This window comes from Schistocerca serialis, chromosome 8 (assembly GCF_023864345.2).
Source record: "Schistocerca serialis cubense isolate TAMUIC-IGC-003099 chromosome 8, iqSchSeri2.2, whole genome shotgun sequence".
Lineage (NCBI taxonomy): Eukaryota > Metazoa > Arthropoda > Insecta > Orthoptera > Acrididae > Schistocerca > Schistocerca serialis.
Genome location: NC_064645.1, coordinates 229,031,974 through 229,055,813, shown reverse-complemented (window position 1 = coordinate 229,055,813; position 23,840 = coordinate 229,031,974). Strand labels below are relative to the sequence as shown.

The window sequence follows — 23,840 nt, the reverse complement described above, 5'->3', positions numbered from 1 at the left end:
TTACACCTTCTAGAGCACGTTGGGTGGCACGGGATACATGCGGACGTGCATTGTCCTGTTGGAACAGCAAGTTCCCTTGCCGGTCTAGGAATGGTAGAACGATGGGTTCGATGACGGTTTGGATGTACCGTGCACTATTCAGTGTCCCCTCGACGATCACCAGTGGTGTACGGCCAGTGTAGGAGATCGCTCCCCACACCATGATGCCGGGTCGTATGCAGTCCTGATTGTGGCGCTCACCTGCACGGCGCCAAATACGCATACGACCATCATTGGCACCAAGGCAGAAGCGACTCTCATCGCTGAAGACGACACGTCTCCATTCGTCCCTCCATTCGCGCCTGTCGCGACACCACTGGAGGCGGGCTGCACGATGTTGGGGCGTGAGCGGAAGACGGCCTAACGGTGTGCGGGACCGTAGCCCAGCTTCATGGAGACGGTTGCGAATGGTCCTCGCCGATACCCCAGGAGCAACAGTGTCCCTAATTTGCTGGGAAGTGGCGGTGCGGTCCCCTACGGCACTGCGTAGGATCCTACGGTCTTGGCGTGCATCCGTGCGTCGCTGCGGTCCGGTCCCAGGTCGACGGGCACGTGCACCTTCCGCCGACCACTGGCGACAACATCGATGCACTGTGGAGACCTCACGCCCCACGTGTTGAGCAATTCGGCGGTACGCCCACCCGGCCTCCCGCATGCCCACTATACGCCCTCGCTCAAAGTCCGTCAACTGCACATACGGTTCACGTCCACGCTGTCGCGGCATGCTACCAGTGTTAAAGACTGCGATGGAGCTCCGTATGCCACGGCAAACTGGCTGACACTGACGGCGGCGGTGCACAAATGCTGCGCAGCTAGCGCCATTCGACGGCCAACACCGCGGTTCCTGGTGTGTCCGCTGTGCCGTGCGTGTGATAATTGCTTGTACAGCCCTTTCGCAGTGTCCGGAGCAAGTATGGTGGGTCTGACACACCGGTGTCGATGTGTTCTTTTTTCCATTTCCAGGAGTGTACATTATCTTGTAAACAATGGCAACAACACCACTGACGTTCTAATTTACCCTTCATTCAGTGCGTTGACGTCAATAGGCATTGTTCCATTTAAAAAGTGTATTTTTACAATCTGTTGATTAGCTACCAATACAAGCCACTGACTACCAATCCACTCTATGAAAACCACACATCAGTAGCACTTTCCGTTTCAGCAATATTTGTGGTGCAAGTTTGAGGTGATTTAACACACACACACACACACACACACACACACACACACACACAGGTATAAGTGTTGGACAAAAATATGGAAGCATCACAAGATATGCATGCTTGAACATAAATGCAGATGCTAGATGCCAGTCAAGCCTGTGAATCGTGCAGTTGCAATTGACTACAAACGACACCTATGCAATGTCGTCAATGCATTGCAAATGCCAGTTATGGTTGGAACAGTATTCTGCATAGTTGTGAGTGTGTTATGCCAGAGCTAAGTGATTCTAATGCGGAAAAACCGTTGTTGCTCACATGATGGGCGCTTCTGTAACCAAGGTAGCTGAAGTTTTTGGTGTTTGAAGAGGCTCCACATTAAAGTTTTATTCCTCTTGGAAGGAAAGTGGAGAAGCATCATCCATCAAGTCACAACGTGGAGGAAACTGTGTGTTGATTGGTCATGATAGACGATCATTGAAGAAGATTGGGACGACAAATAAAAGGAAGACAGCTGTGAAATTTCTCCAGAACTAGATGTCGCACTCACAAACCTGTCAGCAATAAAACAACACGAATGGTGCTCCAGAAGCTGGGAATTGATGGGTGTTCTGGAACTCCAGTACCCCCCACCCCCCAGTAATCCAAGTGCCTGTGACAGGAAAACGTGATAGTAAACGCGTAGAACCTGGACTATGAAGCAGTAATTTCGTCTGTTGAATCTTGTTTCGCTCTGCTTTTAACTTCTGGCCGAGTTTACACTCCAAGATTGGAACTTGGTGGGGGTTCAGTGACTATTTGGACCACCATATCATGGTATCCCATGTGCTCTATGATTACTCTTCTTGATCTTTCAAGTCCATGGAGGTGCGAACATAGACTTGGACCATTTTTTAATGAGAATCAAAGTGAAAGTTAGCCTGAAGAAAATTCAAAAGCATACCTACAAAAATTCATCACAAGCAACCTTCAACTGTGAAGAATTTCACACTAAAGTGACACAAAAGACTAAAGAATGAAACCCACTGGAAAGGAATTTCAGACAGCCTCGTGGGTTTATATAATCAGAAAAGCATGTGAACAAGCTTCCCTTAAACATAAAAGTATTTATTTATTATTTGTCCTGAGGATGAAATCAGTACAATAGCTTGTGTAATTGGTATGGGGATAAGTCAATACAAAAATACATATCACATTGAATAAGTTAATACATATTACAACATACACAACATGAATATCATACATCATTCACAAAATTTTACTAAATACTCTTTGTAAACAGCAGGCAGGACCATTGTGATATTGATACTGTTATTTTACCTATATAGCACAGGTTCTAATAGCTATAACTCCTAACAGCTTATTATCTTATTTTCTTATGTGCTGCTTGAGTGGACAAGATGAATTATACATACTCAAACATTAACATTTTTAATTCATTTACTTTTATTTCTAGAGATAAACACAAGAAAATAAACGAGTCTTATTTAAAATCAGAATACAAGTGATGAAAACCATCAGACAAAACAAAAGGAAATACATGAAGAACAACTGGATTCTATCCAAGAAAATTTGTGCAACTACAGCAGAAAAGATTTTTTAGGACTTTTGCAGGAATAATCAGAGGATATTAAGCACAAAATTTTTGTTTCAAAAAATCAGATGGAAGCTTCACATCGACGAATCAGAAAAACTGATGGGAACTGGCGTGATATTTTCCTGAACTCCTCAACTGCCCTGAACCACCCTAAAGAGTCCCTAAGGGAATCTTCACTTTGCCCACGCCAAATCCTTACCTCCCTCACAAAAAGAGATTCACTGGCATGTCCCCAAACTCAAAAATAACAGTGCTTCGAGAAAAGATGATTCACTGCAGAACTGATGAAAATCTTGTACCAAATTCCCTCAAAGAACTCACAGAAAGCACGACAGAGATTTGCCAGAGGAAGTTCCCAAAGATAGGAAATGCGCTTTCATTCATTCGCACCATACTACACAAAAAAAGGCAACACAAAAGATTCAAACAACTGTCGAGGAATCTCCCTTTTGCAAGTTACATACAAAATTCTATTATCATGCCTCCTACAAAGGGTACAGAAGCTACTCAGTCACGAAATTGCTGACTACTAAGCTGTCTTACACGTTGACTGAACCGGTATAAAATAAATATTCCGGTTGAAAACAGCATTGAAATACAAAGTGCTTGGGAACAGCCTGTTCATATTCTCCTTTCGGACTTCAAGAAGGCGTATGGATCAGTCAATTGGCAATCTGTTTTCGTCATCCTCTAACATCAAGGACGTGATCCAAAAACCCTAAATCTCGTCAAACAAACACTCACCAACAGAATTTCCAATGTAGCATTCGTAGGTGAATTGTCATAACCGTTTCGATCAAACTAGTTTTGGTATGACGACGGTATGCCCCCTATCGTCGTTTATCTGATTTTGAGCAGAATCGTCCGAGAGTGGGAAAAAGAAACTTAAAAGCCAAAACCTTGTATGTCCTTCCGACTTATAATACCTAAAATTGGCCTCTAAATTTCTTGCCTCATTCTTGCAGATAATCTGACAAGCTGACAACGAGACGACAGTTGCTAAACAGATGTGATCTCTCAAGAAATATCCTTCCAAAGAACCAAGTACATCTGCTCAAAACATCCTATTCAAAAACTGATTACATCATATGGACAAATCGAGAGAGTTCCATAGTTCATTATTTATGCAGCAGAGTCCTTGAACTTACAAGGAGAGAGAAAATGGTACAGAAAATCTAGCTAATGAGGCTTAGGAGAGCTTATGGTAAAATTTATAACATCTACATAAAAAAGTGTGCCCATACACAGAAAATCAGGCACCAAAACACAGTTATCAAGCCTGAAGTCTTGAACGTTAGCAAAACGCTTTTAGGCTAATGATATCCTAAAAGAAGGGTTGGGTTGGGTTTATTTGGTGGAAGAGACCAATCAGTGAGGTCATCGGTCTAATTGGATTAGGGAAGGATGGGGAAGGAAGTCGGCCATACCCTTTCAAAGGAACCATTCTAGCATTTGCCTGAAGCGATTTAGGGAAATCACGGGAAACCTAAATCAGGATGGCCGGACGCGGGATTGAACCGTCATACTCCCGAATGCGGATCCAGTGTGCTAACCACTGCACCACCTTGCTCGGTCCTAAAAGAAGAACCCGAAGTTCTAAGAAAGATACTCGGCTCCATAAGAATATAAGATGGCGATAGACTACAATCCTGAAAAACAACTGGAAAACCATGAAATCTCACAGCAGGCATCAGAAAAGAAGACTGAAATTTCATGGAATATCTATATACTGCCAACAATAAGATGCACTCACAAAATTGCGATATACATAGGACAACTCAGAATCGTATCCTGTATCCACCAGGCCAAAAAAGACTTAGAAAAGACTCAGTTCATCCGATATTTTCAACACAGACTTATACAGACAAAAAAAACTATCTGTTCAGTCAATACTGGAGTAGGCTTGTTCTTCGTGTTTTACAGTCCCTGCTAACACATGTTGATAAAACAGATATCGTTGTAGACTAATTTGGGAGCGCTATATCGAATAACTATGTAAAATTCAACTTTAAAAATTCAGTTTATTTGTAATGAGAAAAGACCGACGCTTTCCGTCGACACTGGACACCGCATGAAAGACGCAGTATTTCAGTGGGCTGATTCCAGCGACATATGCAAAATCGAAATTGCAAGTACCTGCAAAACATCGTAGATCATGCGCCTAACGACTTTTAGGAGTTTGTATATCATGGTGTGCACTATAATGTACTTTTTCCTTGTTCTGCATATATGTTCTTCATATCCGGTCGTCCGCAAGATACATGAAATTTGAGTGAATTAATCTTCTTACTAGAGTAGTTTGTATATCCAGATCGCAATATATATATATATATATATATATATATATATATATATATATATATATATATATATATATATATATATATATATATATATACAACTAGTCTTGGCATGCTAAATTCAAATAATTTTACAGTCTGATTATCGTTATTTTTATAAAGAAGAAATTCTAATATATGCATTATATACCATCTGCATACGTAGACCACAGTGGCACAATGGTCAATTTATGTAGATGATATGTGACACGTGTATTAAAAGGTCTTCTTTATGACGAATGACGATTACTATACTGTAAAAAATAGCCATACTTTTTATGATCTAAAGATAGCAATTTTTATTGCTGAAACTATTTTTCTGTGTACACATTTATTGCGCTCCGGGCAAATAACTTCTCGAGTAGGAATATTACATCTTTCAGATTCAGTTATTGTTCTCCTGCTCACAATTACAGGTTATCACAAATGACATTTCAAACAACATTGGAAACTCCGCCAGAAGCAACGTGGTTACTGTTTGTGAATTTGGCGACTACGTTGTTGTGGTTGGTGCCACTAACAATTCTGTATGGAATCAGGCCTTAATTTTCGCCTCTGGGCACCAGAGATGTATTTTTCATGTTCGGTTGTTGATTCTGTGATTTCGCTTCAGAGTTGAGAAGAAGGAACGCCATTTGTGATGACGGAGATGTGGTGGTAGTGTTGTCATTTATAGCTAATTTCTTTTTCGAATTATTTTGTCGGCGTGATATAAAAACATTGAAGAATGGCAGAATACCTTGCGTCAATTTTTGGTACAGAAAAGGACAAGTAAGTTGTTGAGCTGCGTGTTTTACAGTGAAACCAATGTGGAGTGGCGCTTAGAATTTTCAAACAACTTTACCCCGTAAATTTTTGTGTAAATACGCGTAATTGTTCAGTTATGTTTGGGCCAGTTGGTTTCTTCCGCCATTGATTAGTTTGTTATGCATTACTCCGGTTGATATTGTACACGATATTTTGACAAATAAAGTCACCTCCTTATATAAATAATAGAAGCCATAGAGCGTTGTGTTTTGACTATCAAACTTGTTTGAACTATCGGTTTCCATCACACAGCTACGGGGAGTTCAGTGCGATAGGAATTTAGAGTCGTTATATTTATGTGCATTAACTAGGTGCTTTTGCTCACCGAAGTTCATTTTTTGTATTGTGTCCCTTTTACAGAGTTAATTGTTCATTCTACTTCAAGATAGGAGCATGTCGCCATGGCGATCGGTGTTCCAGAATACACAACAAACCAACATTCAGCCAGGTGAGTTTCGTGTTAAAAGTGAATGCTTACCTGCTTTTGAACTAAAGGCAATTTGTTTTTGGTATTATTGGTTGATTGTGTTTTATTTTCAGACCGTGCTGCTGCAGAACCTATACGTCAATCCTCAGAACTCTGCTAAATCTGCCGATGGTTCGCATCGTAAGTTTGGTTTTCTAAGTTTTAAGTCTCTGCTGTATGTGTGGGAGTTAATAAATGCTATTTTGCGTTTGAGGGAAATTAGATTCTCAGGTTGTTACTTATTGCTCGTTGATGTACTAATGAGTTTTGGGTAAACAGAATAGATAGTATCAGATAGGGAATTAACATTATACATACAGCATATGATCCTGCAATTTAATGAAGGGTGTGATCTTAATGAAGTATCTGTCCAAATGTGACAGCTTGAAATGGTGTATATATCAATTTTTGTGGAAAAGTTAAATTGCAGGATTAAAAACAGTAATTTAACTTCCTAAATAATAATTACAGGTAGTTGTATTGCTAATTTTGATGGTATGAATGCATTTTGATATTAAAATTTCTTGAAGTAAGAAATAGTTTCTCCAGTTTTCTTGGAAAATTGTGAATGTGACAATCCATGCACTCTGTAGAAGGTGGTGCTCTTAGGTACACGATGTATGGTTGGTTGTAGCTTGTATTTAGTTTGGTGAAGGAAGTTAATTTTCCCTCAGTTTTGAACAGAAATTTATAATTTTTATTAATTTACAATATATTTAAAGATAAAAGAAATTTGCAGAGCAATAACTTGCAACATGTAGTATTTAGATGGAAGCAAATATGGAATTTATATGGTGAAGGAATATTAGATCACTTAGATTCGAAAATATAAAGAAATATAAGGTATGTACATGCAACAGGATATTTCTGTAACTCTTCATTTCAAATATGTATTTACTGTGGTGGTCTTGTGACCAGGAAATACTGATATACAAGTGATCATTTACTTTCCCCTGGCAATTAGGAAATAGCAAACTGAAGTTTGAACTTAAAAAAAAAAGTGATGTAATACTTTGGGGGAGTATATCTTTGTTTCATTTGCAGGTAAAGGTGTAGAATAGGGTCAGTGATGTACTTGGGCAATTTGTCCAGCAATGTTGTCAGCGCTTGCTGTGAGGTATGATGGGAACAACATATAAGCTGTTTGTGTTACGTGGCCAGCAGGCAGTTTGTTTTGAAGTAATACATTTGGGAGAAAGGGTGAATAAATTTCATTGTTCCTTGTTTGAGTTACAGCTCCTTAAACTGTGCTGGTATCTGCAAATCAAGGACAGTGCTGCAAATCATCATATACTTGAAAAAGCAATGAGATATTTGTATGCTCTTGTGTTGCTAAGCAGTCGATCTTCGCGGGCCTACTGAATAAATGGATCAGTGTTTCTTACTTAAGTCATGGGAGAAGGTATGTGGATGTTTATTAATATATCGAATGTGCAACTATAGTTTGTAAACATTGATCCACCTACCTTCTCCAATGATTGAGGTAAAGAACACAAGATGATTCCATTTGCAGGAACCTTTGACCCTTAGAGTATTTTCACTATCACATTTGATACATTTTTGTGTTTCTGCAATTAATCCACCAGACATGCATGAATGGATGATGTCACCGTGCAGCACTAAATCATGTAAATCGGTTCACTTTATAGCTATCACTGCCTTAATCACAAAATATTTCTCTTGGAACTCACTCACACACCAAAAAGAAGCTAAAAGACAATGGCCTTTGTGCAAGAAATATTGTCTCCATTTTGCGCCTCATTGGTTGATATATTAATGAATCATCCCACTTTCTACACAGAACAGATGCATTGCCAACCCATAAGCAGTAGATGAGCACTGCTGTGACTGCCACTGGCCTTGATCTGTATGTAAGCCAAGAAACTTAAATAATGGCAAGATGCACTGACACGCCTTTAGTAAAATTTCGTACAAATGAGTGTCAGTATGGTGAAGTAAAATATAAAGAATACTATAGTACACAAATCAATTTTTATCAGTTACAAACAAGTTTAAAACATAGATCATTCTTCCGCAAGGATTACTTTGAAACACTTTGTCTGCCTCTTGCTCTCACACTGGCTGTGTAACAGACCTTTTGTTCCCATCTATATAACAGCAAATTATTACAACATTCCTGCATGAAGCACAGAAGCACACCAGTGGCTCTTTTCTGTGTTCTCTTTGAGAACTATGACTTGCCTTGCTATTGAATTCAGTTTGCTCTTTTGGTCTTCTGAAATTTGACCTGAGGGATTGTTCTTTTGCTGTAAATGCAAGAGTTACTTGAAAGGAGGATAGAAATTGCTTCCAAATTTGTGTTGCAAATTTAATATTGATTTAGGGCCACTTAGTCATTCTATGAAATGGTCGTAAAGAGAATAAGTAATCTTAACATACAATGCGGAGCAACTAATATGGAGAATTGAACTGGTCATCGATTCTTCCACATCTTTGTTCCCCTTGATAACTGTTAAGGAACCTCCACACAATGTCTCTTTCCTAGTGTGCAAATGCATCGGAATAAGAGCATGCACATAAATTTGTGGAAAGCACGCATGTACGCATTGGCATTCTTGGGTCCACATGTTACCTCATTGTAAAAGCAGTTTGCTGTGGAGTCCCTTCCTTCCGGTGTGTGCTGTATTTGCTGTAATGAAAAGGCAACAGAAAATGGAAATGCAAAAGTGACTATAGGTAAAGAAATATATAAATAGTGGTATGAAAAGTACAAGGTGACAATATTTTGTACGCAAATTTAAAGAGGGAGTCACAATGAGATTTTAGGTTTTCTGCTTGAGACTGCAGCATTAAGGCTGGCAATACGAATATTGTTGGCTAGTAACTGGCAACTTATATACTTGTTTGAATTATTTATTTCATATTTCAAAATAAAGCATTTCAGTGATTATTTCCAAAACTGAGAAATATTTAAGGGCTATTCTTAATTATATAAAGATTAACTAACTTTCAATGCACCATTTGTATTTTAGAAGAAAAGTGGTTTAAACAATTTAATCATTAAATAATATATGTAGATTAACATCCTCAGACTCAGCAAATTGGGGAGTTTCATAGCCACCAGAATCGACTAGATCAGATTTTTTTTCATCTTCCTTCATTTCTATTTTTAGTACCTTTTTTAGGAGCTACAAATACCTCAGCATTTTTTGTGTTTGAATGTCGGGCTTCTCGGTTATTAAATCACGATAGCATGAATATTCATCCACCCTTCATGAACTTCTAGCATGTTCTTCTCTGTTTTACTACTTCAAAGCTCATGGTATCTTACTTCATACAGCAGTATGGTCAGACTTATTATCTAATACGTGTCAAATTTTAATTCAAATAATCTTCAGAAATGGCATTCCATACAACTTTGTAATTATGTATAAGTTTAAACGTGCTTCCTTTTGGAGTCAACAGACATTTTGCACAAAATTCACTTCACAACGTAACCTCAACACACTAAACAATATAACACACATGACACCAGCTACTAAAGATTGTAAATACTCACTCCCAGTGAAGCCGGGAAGCGATGCACTGTATGCATGACTTCAATTTCCAGGAAATTATGCATGCTTAAATAGGCATGTTTAGTTGTACTGTTGAAAAATTATGTTCCTACTCAAAGTTGAACATGAAAAAGACATATGAACATACCTTTACAATGTAATATCTGTTATACCTGCCCTAATGTGGTTTATGAGCCAGTACAAAGCTTGGATTATACAGCTGATGATCAATACAGTAGTGTTTCTTTTTATAAATATTGATGTGATGGCCTTCAGTAAATTCACACAGTTTGTGTGATGGCTTGAGATTTCTGCTGAGGTGTATGGATGTAACATTACGGTGTGATTTTGAAGTATTTTGGATAGTATAATCAAATAGGTGTGTACAATTTGCAAATTTCATTCTGTAACTAACTTGTTTTGCATTAACTATAATAGTCATGCAGAGGTCTCACTGTGTCATTATTCACAGGAGGTCTAAGATATGACTTGTCAAAGGCTACAGTCAGATTGTCATGATCCCCAAAATTTATGCTGGCCATTGTGTTGCCTTTCACAACAGGTTTTGTGGTGTTGTTTCTCTGTGATCTTCAAAATATCTTGGCATATTCTCTGGAAATGTGGTTGCAACTGTTAAAATGTTTACTATTTTTAGATCTGTACCTGGATTATAAAAACAAAGTTGTCAGCTGCCATAGCAACAACCAATCAGAAAATCTGCTTTGTCTATCTTCCATTCTGTTCAGTTGGAAAATCTCTCTACCAGTATGTCTTAGCTGTCAGTTCTCAGTAGCATAGTCATGATCCATTTTCTTTTATGTAATGTTTTTGCTTGTGGTGTGATTTTAAGTTAATTAGTTAGCATATTTCTATAAAAGGAATGCTCACTGTGATAAATGGTATTTAATTTATAGAATTCTGGAACATGTCAAAGTGACCCATTGATTAAAGTTAGCAAAATGGATTGTAATTTGTGAGGAGCAGGGCTTGTACCCAGTCTGGCCATACAGAGTTAAGTATTCTGTGTTTACCTTAAATCAATCAAAATGATTGCAAGTATGAATGTATTGCTGAGAATGGCATGGCTGATTCCTAATCTGTCCGTCGTCATTTCATAACTCATGCTCCATCTTTGACATCGCCATTGACGGGACATTAAACCTCCCTTCCATCCTTTTAGGTAATCAGTTACTCAACTTTCAGTACTTCCTGGTTTTGTGTTACTGAACATATTTATTTGAATTTGAGGTGACTCCCTGTGAATGTTGTGATGCCGAAGAGGTTAATGAATGCAGATAGAGTTGCGTTGTACAAGAAGTACCTGCTTATAATTTCTAAACTTGTAACTTTCATTCTAATATTTGTAAGTACAACCACTGTCTGTTGCACTGTGCGTTGTTGATATTGATTACTTTCCTCCATAGTATCAATATTGCTAAGATATTATGTTGTGTGAAATAGTTGACTGACAAATGTATTTGTTTCAGTTGTGGCAAATGTATCAGATGAAGAAATGCAGGAACATTATGACAATTTCTTTGAAGATGTTTTTGTGGAATGTGAAGATAAGGTAAGGAAACTCCATACCTTGACTGGAAGTAATGGTTCCTTCCTCCTTCTCTCTAGCAAGTAGATGTAAAGTAATAGTGTTCAGAACTGTTAGTTTTGTTGAATTTGTTTTCCACTCCTTCCTGATGTTTTCATTCCTCCCTGCATACCTTTTTTTTTTCTTAAGTGTTTATTTTTCCTTGCAGTATGGTGAAATAGAAGAAATGAATGTATGTGACAACTTGGGAGACCATCTTGTTGGAAACGTGTACATTAAGGTAAGATCAGCAAATGGGTTAAGCTATCACCAGAATATTTTCACATACAGTGTTTTATGTTATGTAGCTACTAGCTGTGCAGATAGTGCTGTGGGGGAGACAACAGTAGGGGTGGCATCCCTTGCAGATGGGGCAGTGGTGTAGGGGAGGTGTAGTTCTAGAGCTTATGCCAACACCCAAATGTGTGTCTCACAGAACTGTTAAGGTAGTTGCAAATGATCAAATTAACAGGTTATGTCAGTATGACAAATTACTTTAGCAGCTGTTTATTATTAAAAATGCAATGGGTACAGGATTAAGCAGAAATTTTAATAGAAGGAGCAATTTATTTTTGCATGTCCTGTACACTTTTCCTTTTATTGTCATGTTAAAATTTGCTTCCCACAAAAGTTTTCACACAATTTCACCTCATTAACATGCTAATGTAATTATAATTGCAACAGAATATTTAAACAGTCTACTAGTAATCGAATAATTGAAGACCAGTAAGATTAGTGTATGAAAAGCTCATGCTCAGTTGAGAAAAGAAAAAAGTATGATTCTGTAGTTTGTTCTTATTGACCCATACAAAAATCAGGTACTATGGGTCTTTGATCCGAACTGTGCAGTAATAGGCACTGCAACTGTGCTGCGAATGCATTGAGTCTGTGCAAATATTGTCTGTTCAGTTATTATACAAGTAGATTGGAACTAAGCTTTGAAGACAGCGTAACAGTAAGTTATAAAAGTCTGCAATATTATGAAATAGATGTATTGCTATGTACTGTAAAGATGACTCATTGGGTTGCAGACACACAATGAAAAGAATGTTCCATGTAAACTTTCGACCAAAGACTTCTTCAGAAAGGAAAAGGAGACAAAATTTTCACAAGAGTCCCGCCCCCCCCCCCCCCTCCCCGCACACACACACCTGCCAGAAGGCAACTGATATGCTGATATGTGTTGAAAGGGAGCTTGATAAGGAAAAGAGTAGAAAAGGGGAAAAAGACTGGTGGATGCACTGGCAGAGTGTAGAGCACAATGGTGGTGGTGAGGGGAGGTGACAGGACAGATAGTGTGGAAACAGTTGGGTGGAGTGTGTATGGATAGGTTGAAGCTGGGATAATTTTGGGAGTGGAGAATGTGTTGTAAGGATAACTCACATCTGCACTACTGAAAAGCTGTTGGTGGAGGGAAGTATCCAGATGGCTCAGTTTGTAAAGTAGCCATTGAAATTGAGAGCAAGTTATGTACAGCTGCATGTTGTGGCACAGGGTGGTCCACTTTACTCTTGGTCAAGTCAAATTTTGGTGGTGGCCATTCATTCCGGTGGAGAGAGCTGATTGGTGGTCATACCAATATAAAAAGCGGAGCAATAATTACAGCAGAGCTGATTCCAAAGGTATCCCAGCCTCTGATGGGTTAGGATAAGCCTGTGACAGCACTGTAATAGGAATTGCTGCATGGGTGATTGGGCAAGGAGTTAGGATTGGGAATGACAAGGGGATGGACTATGGTGATAAAATTGGAGGTTGGGTGGGTCATGGAACACAAGTTTAGGAGGGTTGGGAATGATCTTCAGTAGGACGTCACTCATCACAGGTCATTATGATTGATAATCAAAAAGCGCTGGCAAAGGATGTTGTTCAGCTGTTCCAAAATGCGGTGGTACTGTATGCCAAAGGGGGTGCCCCTTTGACATATTTTGACAAGTGGATCTATGCCGACATGCGTAAAAACGGTGATGGTACATTAGTCCTTACCAATATAAAATTGTAAGTACCAGTCGTAGTTCTCATAATTCTGTAATGCAAGAGCTCTCTAATTTGTGTTAAAATCTGTTCTTGACTTAAGTTTCATACTTGCCTAATGTAAGCTATGATGTTCATTGTCCTTAGGCCACCTTCTGAAGAAGCCAATTTATATTTGTTGATACCTAGGTAAAGAATTCTTTATCCATTGCAACTGGTCGGCTGTTTATAATTTTATTCTTTAGTAATGGTTACAAAAAGCTTTGCATTTTGAAGTCAATAAGTTTTTGTGTGGGATCTGCAAAATTTAGCTTCAAAGAGTGAATGGTTACTGGGGTGACTGGAGACACATTAAACTCTGGAAAGGATTCTTTCTTGACTGTTAGAAATTTTTAAAATAATTTCTCAGAAAAACCAAACCTCCACTTCGGTATCTCTAAAGTTGCATGTAAGATTATCAAAGATAGGCATTCTGCATTTTATAAACAGTGAAACTAAATTGACTCTAGCATATTGCTGTTTAATAATATTGTAAAATATATTCTGATGGCAAGGGAAATTCTAGGCTGTACTGAGCAATTTTAAAACGCCGGTAAAATACCCTTTACATAAATTATCTCAAAAAATTGTCTGCATATTTTTAGTCTAAATGTTTGTATTGTCCATTGCAAGAAAGAGGTTGTTGCTGACATAAGAGGGCTAACTTTTGTTGGTCCACTACCACCTTGAGATATTTGTAGCTTAAAACCAAGAAACCATGCCTGATAGCCAGGCAAGCCCAGCTGTGGGTGGGACATCTTCTGAAGGTTCCTGTGCCTGTTCGTGGCTTGCTTAGAAGAGTGGTAAAGGGTACAGCAATCAGTTGAAAATAAATGTTAATTGCAAATCCAGATTCTGTTGACTGTGACCATCTTCAGTGCTAAGACATATAAAAGCCCAGTTCAAGTAAGGCAACATGCATGTCTTACTGTACACACGTAACAAAAGTAATCAAGTCTAGATAATATAACTGAATAGATAAAAAAAATCTACTCACTCAGTGGTGGCAGGAAAGCGCGCGCGTGCGCGCGCGCGCACACACACACACACACACACACACACACACACACACACACACACACACACACATACATATTTAACTTTTACAAGCTTTTGCAGCCAGTGGCTCCTTCTGGCAGAAGAGTTGAAGGTGAAGGAAGAGGAGTGAAGGAAAAGGACTGGAGAGGGTTAGGGAAGGGGGTACAGTGCAGAACCCCAGGTCAAGGGAGACTTACCTCTCCCTTCCTTTTCATTCACCACTCTTCCTTTCCCGTCAGTTCTTCTGCCTCGAGATCTCTCTCTCTCTCTCTCTCTCTCTCTCTCTCTCTCTCTCTCTCTCTCTCTGTGTGTGTGTGTGTGTGTGTGTGTGTGTGTGTGTGTGTGTGTGTGTGTGTGTGTGTGTTTTCTGCTGTCACCACTTGGTGAGTAGATTTTTATCTACCTGTTTATATCATTATACATAACAGTTGTGTAAGCTTTACGTACGAGTGAGTGATAAAATACATAAAATACATACCAGCAAACGTACAACCACTTATATAGACAAGTTCCTTCCAACTGGACTATTTGTGCCAAAGGCTGAATGAACACCGAGTTCACTCTTCACGTTTACTACACAGCTGGCTTCATTGTAGGTCATACTAGTCAGCACCCTCAACATGTGTGATGCATTGACAAGGTATATTAACTTTGTTTTACAATTTGCATGTTTTATAATTTTATTGTTTTACACCTTTAAAAACCCCCCATGAACCATGGACCTTGCCGTTGGTGGGGAGGCTTGCGTGCCTCAGCGATACAGATGGCTGTACCGTAGGTGCAACCACAACGGAGGGGTATCTGTTGAGAGGCCAGACAAACATGTGGTTCCTGAAGAGGGGCAGCAGCCTTTTCAGTAGTTGCAGGGGCAACAGTCTGGATGATTGACTGATCTGGCCTTGTAACATTAACCAAAACGGCCTTGCTGTGCTGGTACTGCGAACGGCTGAAAGCAAGGGGAAACTACAACCGTAATTTTTCCCGAGGACATGCAGCTTTACTGTATGATTAAATGATGATGGCGTCCTCTTGGGTAAAATAGTCCCCCATTCGGATCTCCGGGTGGGGACTACTCAGGACGACGTCGTTATCAGGAGAAAGAAAACTGGTGTTCTACGGATCGGAGTGTGGAATGTCAGATCCCTTAATCGCGCAGGTAGGTTAGAAAATTTAAAAAGGAAAATGGATAGGTTGAATTTAGATATAGTGGGAATTAGTGAAGTTCGGTGGCAGGAGGAACAAGACTTCTGATCAGGTGACTACAGGGTTATAAACACAAAATCAAATAGGGGTAATGCAGGAGTAGGTTTAATAATGAATAGGAAAATAGGAGTGCGGGTTAGCTACTACAAACAGCATAGTGAACGCATTATTGTGGCCAAGATAGACACAAAGCCCATGCCTACTACAGTAGTACAAGTTTATATGCCAACTAGCTCTGCAGATGATGAAGAAATAGCTGAAATGTATGACGAGATAAAAGAAATTATTCAGGTAGTGAAGGGTGACGAAAATTTAATAGTCATGAGTGACTGGAATTCGTCAGTAGGAAAAGGGAGAGAAGGAAACATAGTAGGTGAATATGGATTGGGGGGGAAGGAATGAAAGAGGAAGCTGCCTTGTAGAATTTTGCACAGAGCATAACTTAATCATAGCTAACACTTAGTTCAAGAATCATAAAAGAAGGTTGTATACCTGGAAGAATCCTGGAGATACTAAAAGGTATCAGATAGATTACATAATGGTAAGACAGAGATTTAGGAACCAGGTTTTAAATTGTAAGACATTTCCTGGGGCAGATGTGGATTCTGACCACAATCTATTGGTTATGAAATGCAGATTGAAACTGAAGAAACTGCAAAAAGGTAGGAATTTATGGAGATGGGACCTGGATAAACTGAAAGAACCAGAGGTTGTAGAGAGTTTCAGGGAGAGCATAAGGGAACAATTGACAGGAATGGGGGAAAGAAATACAGTAGAAGAAGAATGGGTAGCTCTGAGGGATGAAGTGGTGAAGACAGCAGACGATCAAGTAGGTAAAAAGACAAGGGCTAATAGAAATCCTTGGGTGACAGAAGAAATATTGAATTTAATTGATGAAAGGAGAAAATATAAAAATGCACTAAATGAAGTAGGCAAAAAGGAATACAAACGTCTCAAAAATATCGACAGGAAGTGCAAAATGGCTAAACAGGGATGGCTAGAGGACAAATGTAAGGATGTAGAGGCTTATCTCTCTAGGGGTAAGATAGATACTGCCTACAGGAAAATTAAAGAGACCTTTGGAGAGAAGAGAACCACTTTTATGAATATCAAGAGCTCAGATGGCAACCCAGTTCTAAGCAAAGAAGGGAAGGCAGAAAGGTGGAAGGAGTATATAGAGGGTTTATACAAGGGCGATGTACTTCAGGACAATATTATGGAAAAGGAAGAGTATGTCGATGAAGATGAAATGGGAGATAAGATACTGCGTGAAGAGTTTGACAGAGCACTGAAAGACCTGAGTCGAAACAAGGCCCCCGGAGTAGACAACATTCCATTAGAACTACTGACAGCCTTAGGAGAGCCAGTCCTGACAAAACTCTATCATCTGGTGAGCACGATGTTTGAGACTGGCGAAATACCTTCAGACTTCAAGAATAATATAATAATTCCAATCCGAAAGAAAGCAGGTGTTGACAGATGTGAAAATTACCGAACTATCAGTTTAATAAGTCACAGCTGCAAAATACTAACGCGAATTCTTTACAGATTAATGGAAAAACTGGTAAAAGCGGACCTCGGGGAAGATCAGTTTGGATTCCGTAGAAATGTTGGAACACGTGAGGCAATACTAACCTTAAGACTTATCTTAGAAGAAAGATATAGGAAAGGCAAACCTACGTTTCTAGCATTTGTAGACTTAGAGAAAGCTTTTGACAATGTTAACTGGAATGCTCTCTTTCAAATTCTGAAGGAGGCAGGGGTAAAATACAGGGAGCGAAAGGCTATTTACAATTTGTACAGAAACCAGATGGCAGTTATAAGAGTCGAGGGGCATGAAAGGGAAGCAGTGGTTGGGAAAGGAGTGAGACAGGGTTGTAGCCTCTCCCCGATGTTGTTCAATCTGTATATTGAGCAAGCAGTAAAGGAAACAAAAGAAAAATTCGGAGTAGGTATTAAAATTCATGGAGAAGAAGTAAAAACTTTGAGGTTCGCCGATGACATTGTAATTCTGTCAGACAGCAAAGGACTTGGAAGAGCAGTTGAACGGAATGGACGGTGTCTTGAAAGGAGGATATAAGATGAACATCAACAAAAGCAAAATGAGGATAATGGAATGTAGTCTAATTAAGTCGGGTGATGCTGAGGGAATTAGATTAGGAAATGAGACACTTAAAGTAGTAAAGGAGTTTTGCTATTTAGGGAGTAAAATAACTGATGATGGTCGAAGTAGAGAGGATATAAAATGTAGACTGGCAATGGCAAGGAAAGCGTTTCTGAAGAAGAGATATTTGTTAACATCGAGTATAGATTTAAGTGTCAGGAAGTCGTTTCTGAAAGTATTTGTATGGAGTGTAGCCATGTATGGAAATGAAACATGGACGATAACTAGCTTGGACAAGAAGAGAATAGAAGCTTTCGAAATGTGGTGCTACAGAAGAATGCTGAAGATAAGGTGGGTAGATCACATAACTAATGAGGAGGTATTGAACAGGATTGGGGAGAAGAGAAGTTTGTGGCACAACTTGACTAGAAGGGATCGGTTGGTAGGACATGTTTTGAGGCATCAAGGGATCACAAATTTAGCATTGGAGGGCACCGTGGAGGGTAAAAATCGTAGACGGAGACAAAGAGATGAATTCACTAAGCAGATTCAGAAGGATGTAGGTTGCAGTAGGTACTGGGAGATGAAGAAGCTTGCACAGGATGGAGTAGCATGGAGAGCTGCATCAAACCAGTCTCAGGACTGAAGACAACAACAACAACAACAACAACCTTTAAAAAAGATACATACATAAAACAGATAACGTGGTTGTAACTAAAAACAGTATCTAATGTTCCTCCCAGCCAAAATCATTCTGCTTTATAATGTTCTCTCTCATTGTTTTCACATAAAAACACATTATAATTTATACAACCTGGTGTTAAAACTGATAAGCTTTCAAATACAACATGTATAAATGTGTGAAATAAGAGGTATGTTCGAAAAATTCCAGAACTTTGTCCACAAAATTTTTCAACGTGTACCTTTCACTTACTGTGCATGGTCTTCTTAGACATGATCTCCTCCACAATTGATGCATGCTCCCAACACTGTTACCACTTCCAGAAGCAGTCTTGGTATGCCTCTTGCTGGATCACATCAATGCCCTCTTCAAATTTTCTTTTATCTCATCTATTGTTGCAAATCTTATAGCTTTCAATGGGATTTTCAACTTTGGAAATTACTCTGCAGGGTTCCAGGTCTGGAGAGAACGGAAGATAAGGCAGCAGAGTGATCTCATTTTTTTTGTGCAAAAGTCACGAAACAGGGATGAATGTGCAGGTGCATTATCATGATGCGAGACCCATGAATTCTCTCCACATTTCTGGCCGTATCCTTCGCACATTTTCTCGCAGCTGTCGCAGCCCATCACATAGCACCATCAGTTAACTCTTTGTGACACAAATTCATGATGAATTAATCCTTCAATGTCAAACTATTGTTGTGGCTTCGACATTTGACCCGACCTGACAAGCTTTATCAGCATGGTTTTGACATCTGATGTAGAAAGCTGTTTTTGGCCTTGAAGAAACTTTCCCAATCCATTGTGAAGATTGAACCTTGGTCTCGACATCATAAACATACACACGTCTCATCACCAGTTATGATTCTCTTAAGAAACATCTTATTCTCATTTGCGACTTCCTAAAGCTCTTCGCAATTGCGAGGTGAAGAGACTCGTGAGCCGTGGGACGAACTTGGTGACAACACAGTGCATTCCAATATATTGTCAGAATTTCGTGGCATGATCCAAATGAAATGTTAAATTCATCTGCCATGTCTTGGACAGTCTGTCTTTGATTGGCATGAACAATTTAGTTGACGTTCCTGACATGAGTGTCGAAGGGTTTCCTGAAAGAGGGGCATCTTTAACTTCTGTCCAGCCATTTTTAAACCATGTGAACCATTTGTAACACCAAGTATGGCTTTTCACTCATCGCCATAGGCTTCCTGCATCAGTTGGTGTGTCTCTGTAAAGACAAAATTTAATGCAGACACGTTGGTCCTTTAGCTCCGCCATCTCGAAATTCGCAAACTGTGCAACACAATGTCCTGCTCAGTACAACACTGAACAATAACTGATATACAATAATGAAACTTCCACCTGTTACACATTATTTCATTTTCACACACCATTGGCTTGAAATACTCTTATATGGGTCGTATTGAGATCGGTGTGTCTGTTGGAATTGGCTCATAATAGCTGAATACCAATGATTTTTAAATAATTCCTAAAAAATGGGAGATTCTTTTGGGCACCTTCTCATTAAGTAGTGTACCACAGGACAATACCTTGGTGGCAAAAAATTTCAAACTCCTCCGACAGGCCCATAACCCACCCTTTCCCACATAGATGAAACATCTTCATGTGTGAGGACATCTATTTGATTCTCACATGTGAATTTCATTTGACTAAGTAGGTCATTGAACTTTTTGGCAGTTTTAATATCTTCATAATTATCTCTAATCAGTGTATCTGAACTAGCATATTAGTGTACTTGTCACGTATAGATTGTCCTGGGGAAAAAAATTAATTCTCCAAATGATTGATGAAAATATCTGCTATAAGGCCTGGAAGTACTTAAACCATCTTTCTGTGAAATTATAGCAACCTTGAATTTAACAGAATTATACTGTGCAATTAATGTAAGCAACTCGATTTACTACTGATTTTACAGTTGGATAATTTGCTTTGTGTTATAAACGTTAGTTTGATTCCAGTGGTGTCATTAATTGGAATGTTAGTATATAAAATGGTTACATCTAATCCTCTTTCGTCTGTTTTGCAATTACTTTTTCATGGACTGTTGATAGTTTAAAATACTGCTTTTTTAAAAACCTCAAGGTGTTTCTCTGCTACTTTAGGGGTTACCTCTGCTGTTAAGTTGACATAGTAAGTGTACCTTCCTATGCACTTTTACTTCTTTCTAAGGGTAGGAACATTACTTTACATATGTTGATGATGCTTTGTTATTAATTGAAGGTAATGATGTCAAAACAATTGTAAACAGGTTCAAAGACCTTATAGAGAAATGGAAATCACATGTGCAGTGGAGTAAAATAAATCAAACTTTTTTTGATTTGAATGTTATTAATGTAAATAAGAAACATTCATTTGAGATTTACAGAAAAAGCACATGCACTGACTGTACCATAAATTTCACCTGAAATCACCAGTCAGCACAAGAAAGCATACTTAAAATTTGCCTTTCGTAGGTTATAAAACCTTGAGCAAGTGCGCTAATCACAAATAATAATCTTATACTGTTCCAATGGTTTACAGTTGAGCCCATACCACATTTGTTACTGCTTCAGCTAATGCAGTTATGAACAGCATTGTCAAACATCCAAGTGAACACCAGTAATATAAAATACAGTGGGCTGTGTGACAAATTTACGATCCAAGCAAGAAAATTACGCAGATTATGAGCTAGCAACACAGTCCCATGATGAGGCATTTGTCTAAAAGATAGTGATCAAATAAGCAGTTGGCTGGAATCTGCTGCAACTGTGCCATTTCGTGCTTTACTGTGAGGTAACACTTGTACGTGGCAACAGTGATGTAATGAAGGTTATTTCAAGGTGTCCAGTATTCTGGATATTTTTTTTGTTCTGGAAAACTCAAGAGAAACTTAGGGAAAATTTTGTATTTTGCCTAAAAATTGTGGAAAAGGCATGGCATCTGATTTGTTTCTGGGCAGAGGCATTTTCTTGCCTTCTGCTTGGCTTGATGCAGTGCTGCTCTCACCGGTCACCCTCTGCTCGATGCTGTGCGACTATCTTCTACTTGGGTTTTAGCATCCTCCAGTCCTTCCACTTGTTCAGTCCAATGCAGCAACCAACCAACCAGCCAGCCTGGCTTGGCAGTCCAGATGAGATGTGCCTTTGCCTTAGATGCCTGCCACTGCAGTTTGGCCGTGCTAACCTAGATTGTTGTTGTGCTGTGGATTTATGTGCTTGTGATGCGATGTGGCCAGGAAGACTCTGTGATGAGTATTTGGTGCTTACATCTCCTCAAATGTAAATATTCCCTTAAAATTTCCTGACAGATTAAAACTGTGTGCCGGACCGAGACTTAAACTCGGGACCTTTGCCTTTCGTGGGCAAGTACTCTTACCAACTGAGCTACCCAAGCAAGACTCATGAGCTGTCCTCACAGCTTTAATTCCACTAGAATTTCCCACCTTCCAAACTTCACACAAGCTCTCCTGCGAAACTTGCAGAGCACTTGACTGTGAAAGGCAAAGGTCTCGAGTTAGTCTCTGTCCGGCACACAGTTTGTCTGCCAGGTAGTTTCATATCAGTGCATGCTCTGCTAAAGAGTGAAAGTTTCATTCTGTAAATATTGCCTTATTTGCTAACAGAATCTAATCACGATGATTAGGGCTTTCTGTGAGTTTGTGGGCTATTCAAATACATTTATTTTTGTGGCCTATCGAATCCAATTATATTTTGAACCAGAAGTACCAGGGCATTGTAGGTTTGCATGCAGTACATTGTTTTAGATGTATACCGAAAAATATCTATACATGCATACAGACAGCTATTGATCTGACTGTGTATAAATGATTATAGCTTCTTAGTGGTATGCATGAAATAGTGTAATTAGAAAACTAACAAGCAGTCATTGGGCTTTGGAGTGCAGTTTTTGGTTTAGTTAACACTGAGGCAGTTTAGGTAAGATTAAGCTAAAAGCTGTAATGGGGACAGTGCAATGCAGGTGGCTGGAGGGTGCTTGGGGACTTATACAGGGTGTTACAAAAAGGTATGGCCAAACTTTCAGGAAACATTCCTCACACACAAAGAAAATGTTATGTGGACATGTGTCCAGAAACGCTTACTTTCCTTGTTAGAGCTCATTTTATTACTTCTCTTCAAATCACATTAATCATGGAATGGAAACACCCAGCAACAGAACGTACCAGCGTGACTTCAAACACTTTGTTATAGGAAATGTTCAAAATGTCCTCCTTTTGCGAGGATACATGCATCCACCCTCCGCCGCATGGAATCCCTGATGTGCTGATGCAGCCCTGGAGAATGGTGTATTGTATCACAGCTGTCCACAATACGAGCACGAAGAGTCTCTACATTTGGTACCGGGGTTGTGTAGACAGGAGCTTTCAAATGCTCCCATAAATGAAAGTCAAGAGGGTTGAGGTCAGGAGAGCGTGGAGGCCATGGAATTGGTCCGCCTCTACCAATCCATCGGTCACCGAATCTTTGTTTAAGAAGCGTACGAACACTTAGACTGAAATGTGCAGGAGCTCCATCGTGCATGAACCACATGTTGTGTCGTACTTGTAAAGGCACATGTTCTAGCAGCACAGGTAGAGTATCCGATATGAAATCATGACGGTGAATCGAGGAAGTACAGTACATACTGACGAAACTAAAATGAGCTCTAACATGGAAATTGTTTCTGGACACATGTCCACATAACATCTTTTCTTTATTTGTGTGTGAGGAATGTGTCCTGAAAGTTTGACTGTACCTTTTTGTAACACCTTGTATAGAGTAGGTGGCTGGGACATGGGGGGCTGAGGCAACTCTTGGCATTTCTATCCTGACTCGCTAACATTTCCAATAACATACTGCATACAATTAAACACACACAAGGAAGATTGTATTGACTTTCTTTGAACCTAATAGAGAGATGTAGGTGAGGGGATGGGGTGGAAGTTGCTCACAAGAAACAAAGAAATTTGGGCCATTATTACACGTTACAGTGAAGAAAAATAGTATTTCTATTTATCCTCCATATATTTTCAGTCTTCTGTGGTGGAGGCAGGGAATACATCGTTCAATTGTGGTGTCTTAGCAACCAGGTCCTATCCCAATGCACTCATAAAGCACCTACTGCAGGAACTTCTGGCTGATCATCGATGGTGCTTGATTAAATGCAGAGGGATGCCATGGTGAAGGTATAGATCCATTTGTCTGGCTGCTGTGAGACACCTGTCTTATCTGGAAATTGGCAGCTTGTTAATCTCTTACCAGATGTGTTTCTGGACAGTAACATTGCCTCATACTG

General features: G+C 39.4%; 1 protein-coding gene across 2 annotated transcripts in view; it reads left to right on the top strand.

Annotated features, from left to right (window-relative positions):
- Positions 1–5,721: 5,721 nt before the first annotated feature.
- Positions 5,722–23,840, top strand: part of LOC126416354 (splicing factor U2af 38 kDa subunit) — a 43,001-nt gene continuing 24,882 nt past the window's right edge. Inside the window, exons 1-5 of one of the 2 annotated variants that reach the window (XM_050084033.1) lie at positions 5,722–5,906; positions 6,303–6,390; positions 6,483–6,540; positions 11,414–11,496; positions 11,681–11,752. In XM_050084033.1, coding sequence (XP_049939990.1) covers positions 5,863–5,906; positions 6,303–6,390; positions 6,483–6,540; positions 11,414–11,496; positions 11,681–11,752 — 345 coding nt within the window. In that variant the 5' untranslated portion in view covers positions 5,722–5,862. Of the gene's footprint in view, positions 5,907–6,302; positions 6,391–6,482; positions 6,550–11,413; positions 11,497–11,680; positions 11,753–23,840 lie in introns of both variants that reach the window. The other variant, XM_050084032.1, reaches the window with a different exon arrangement.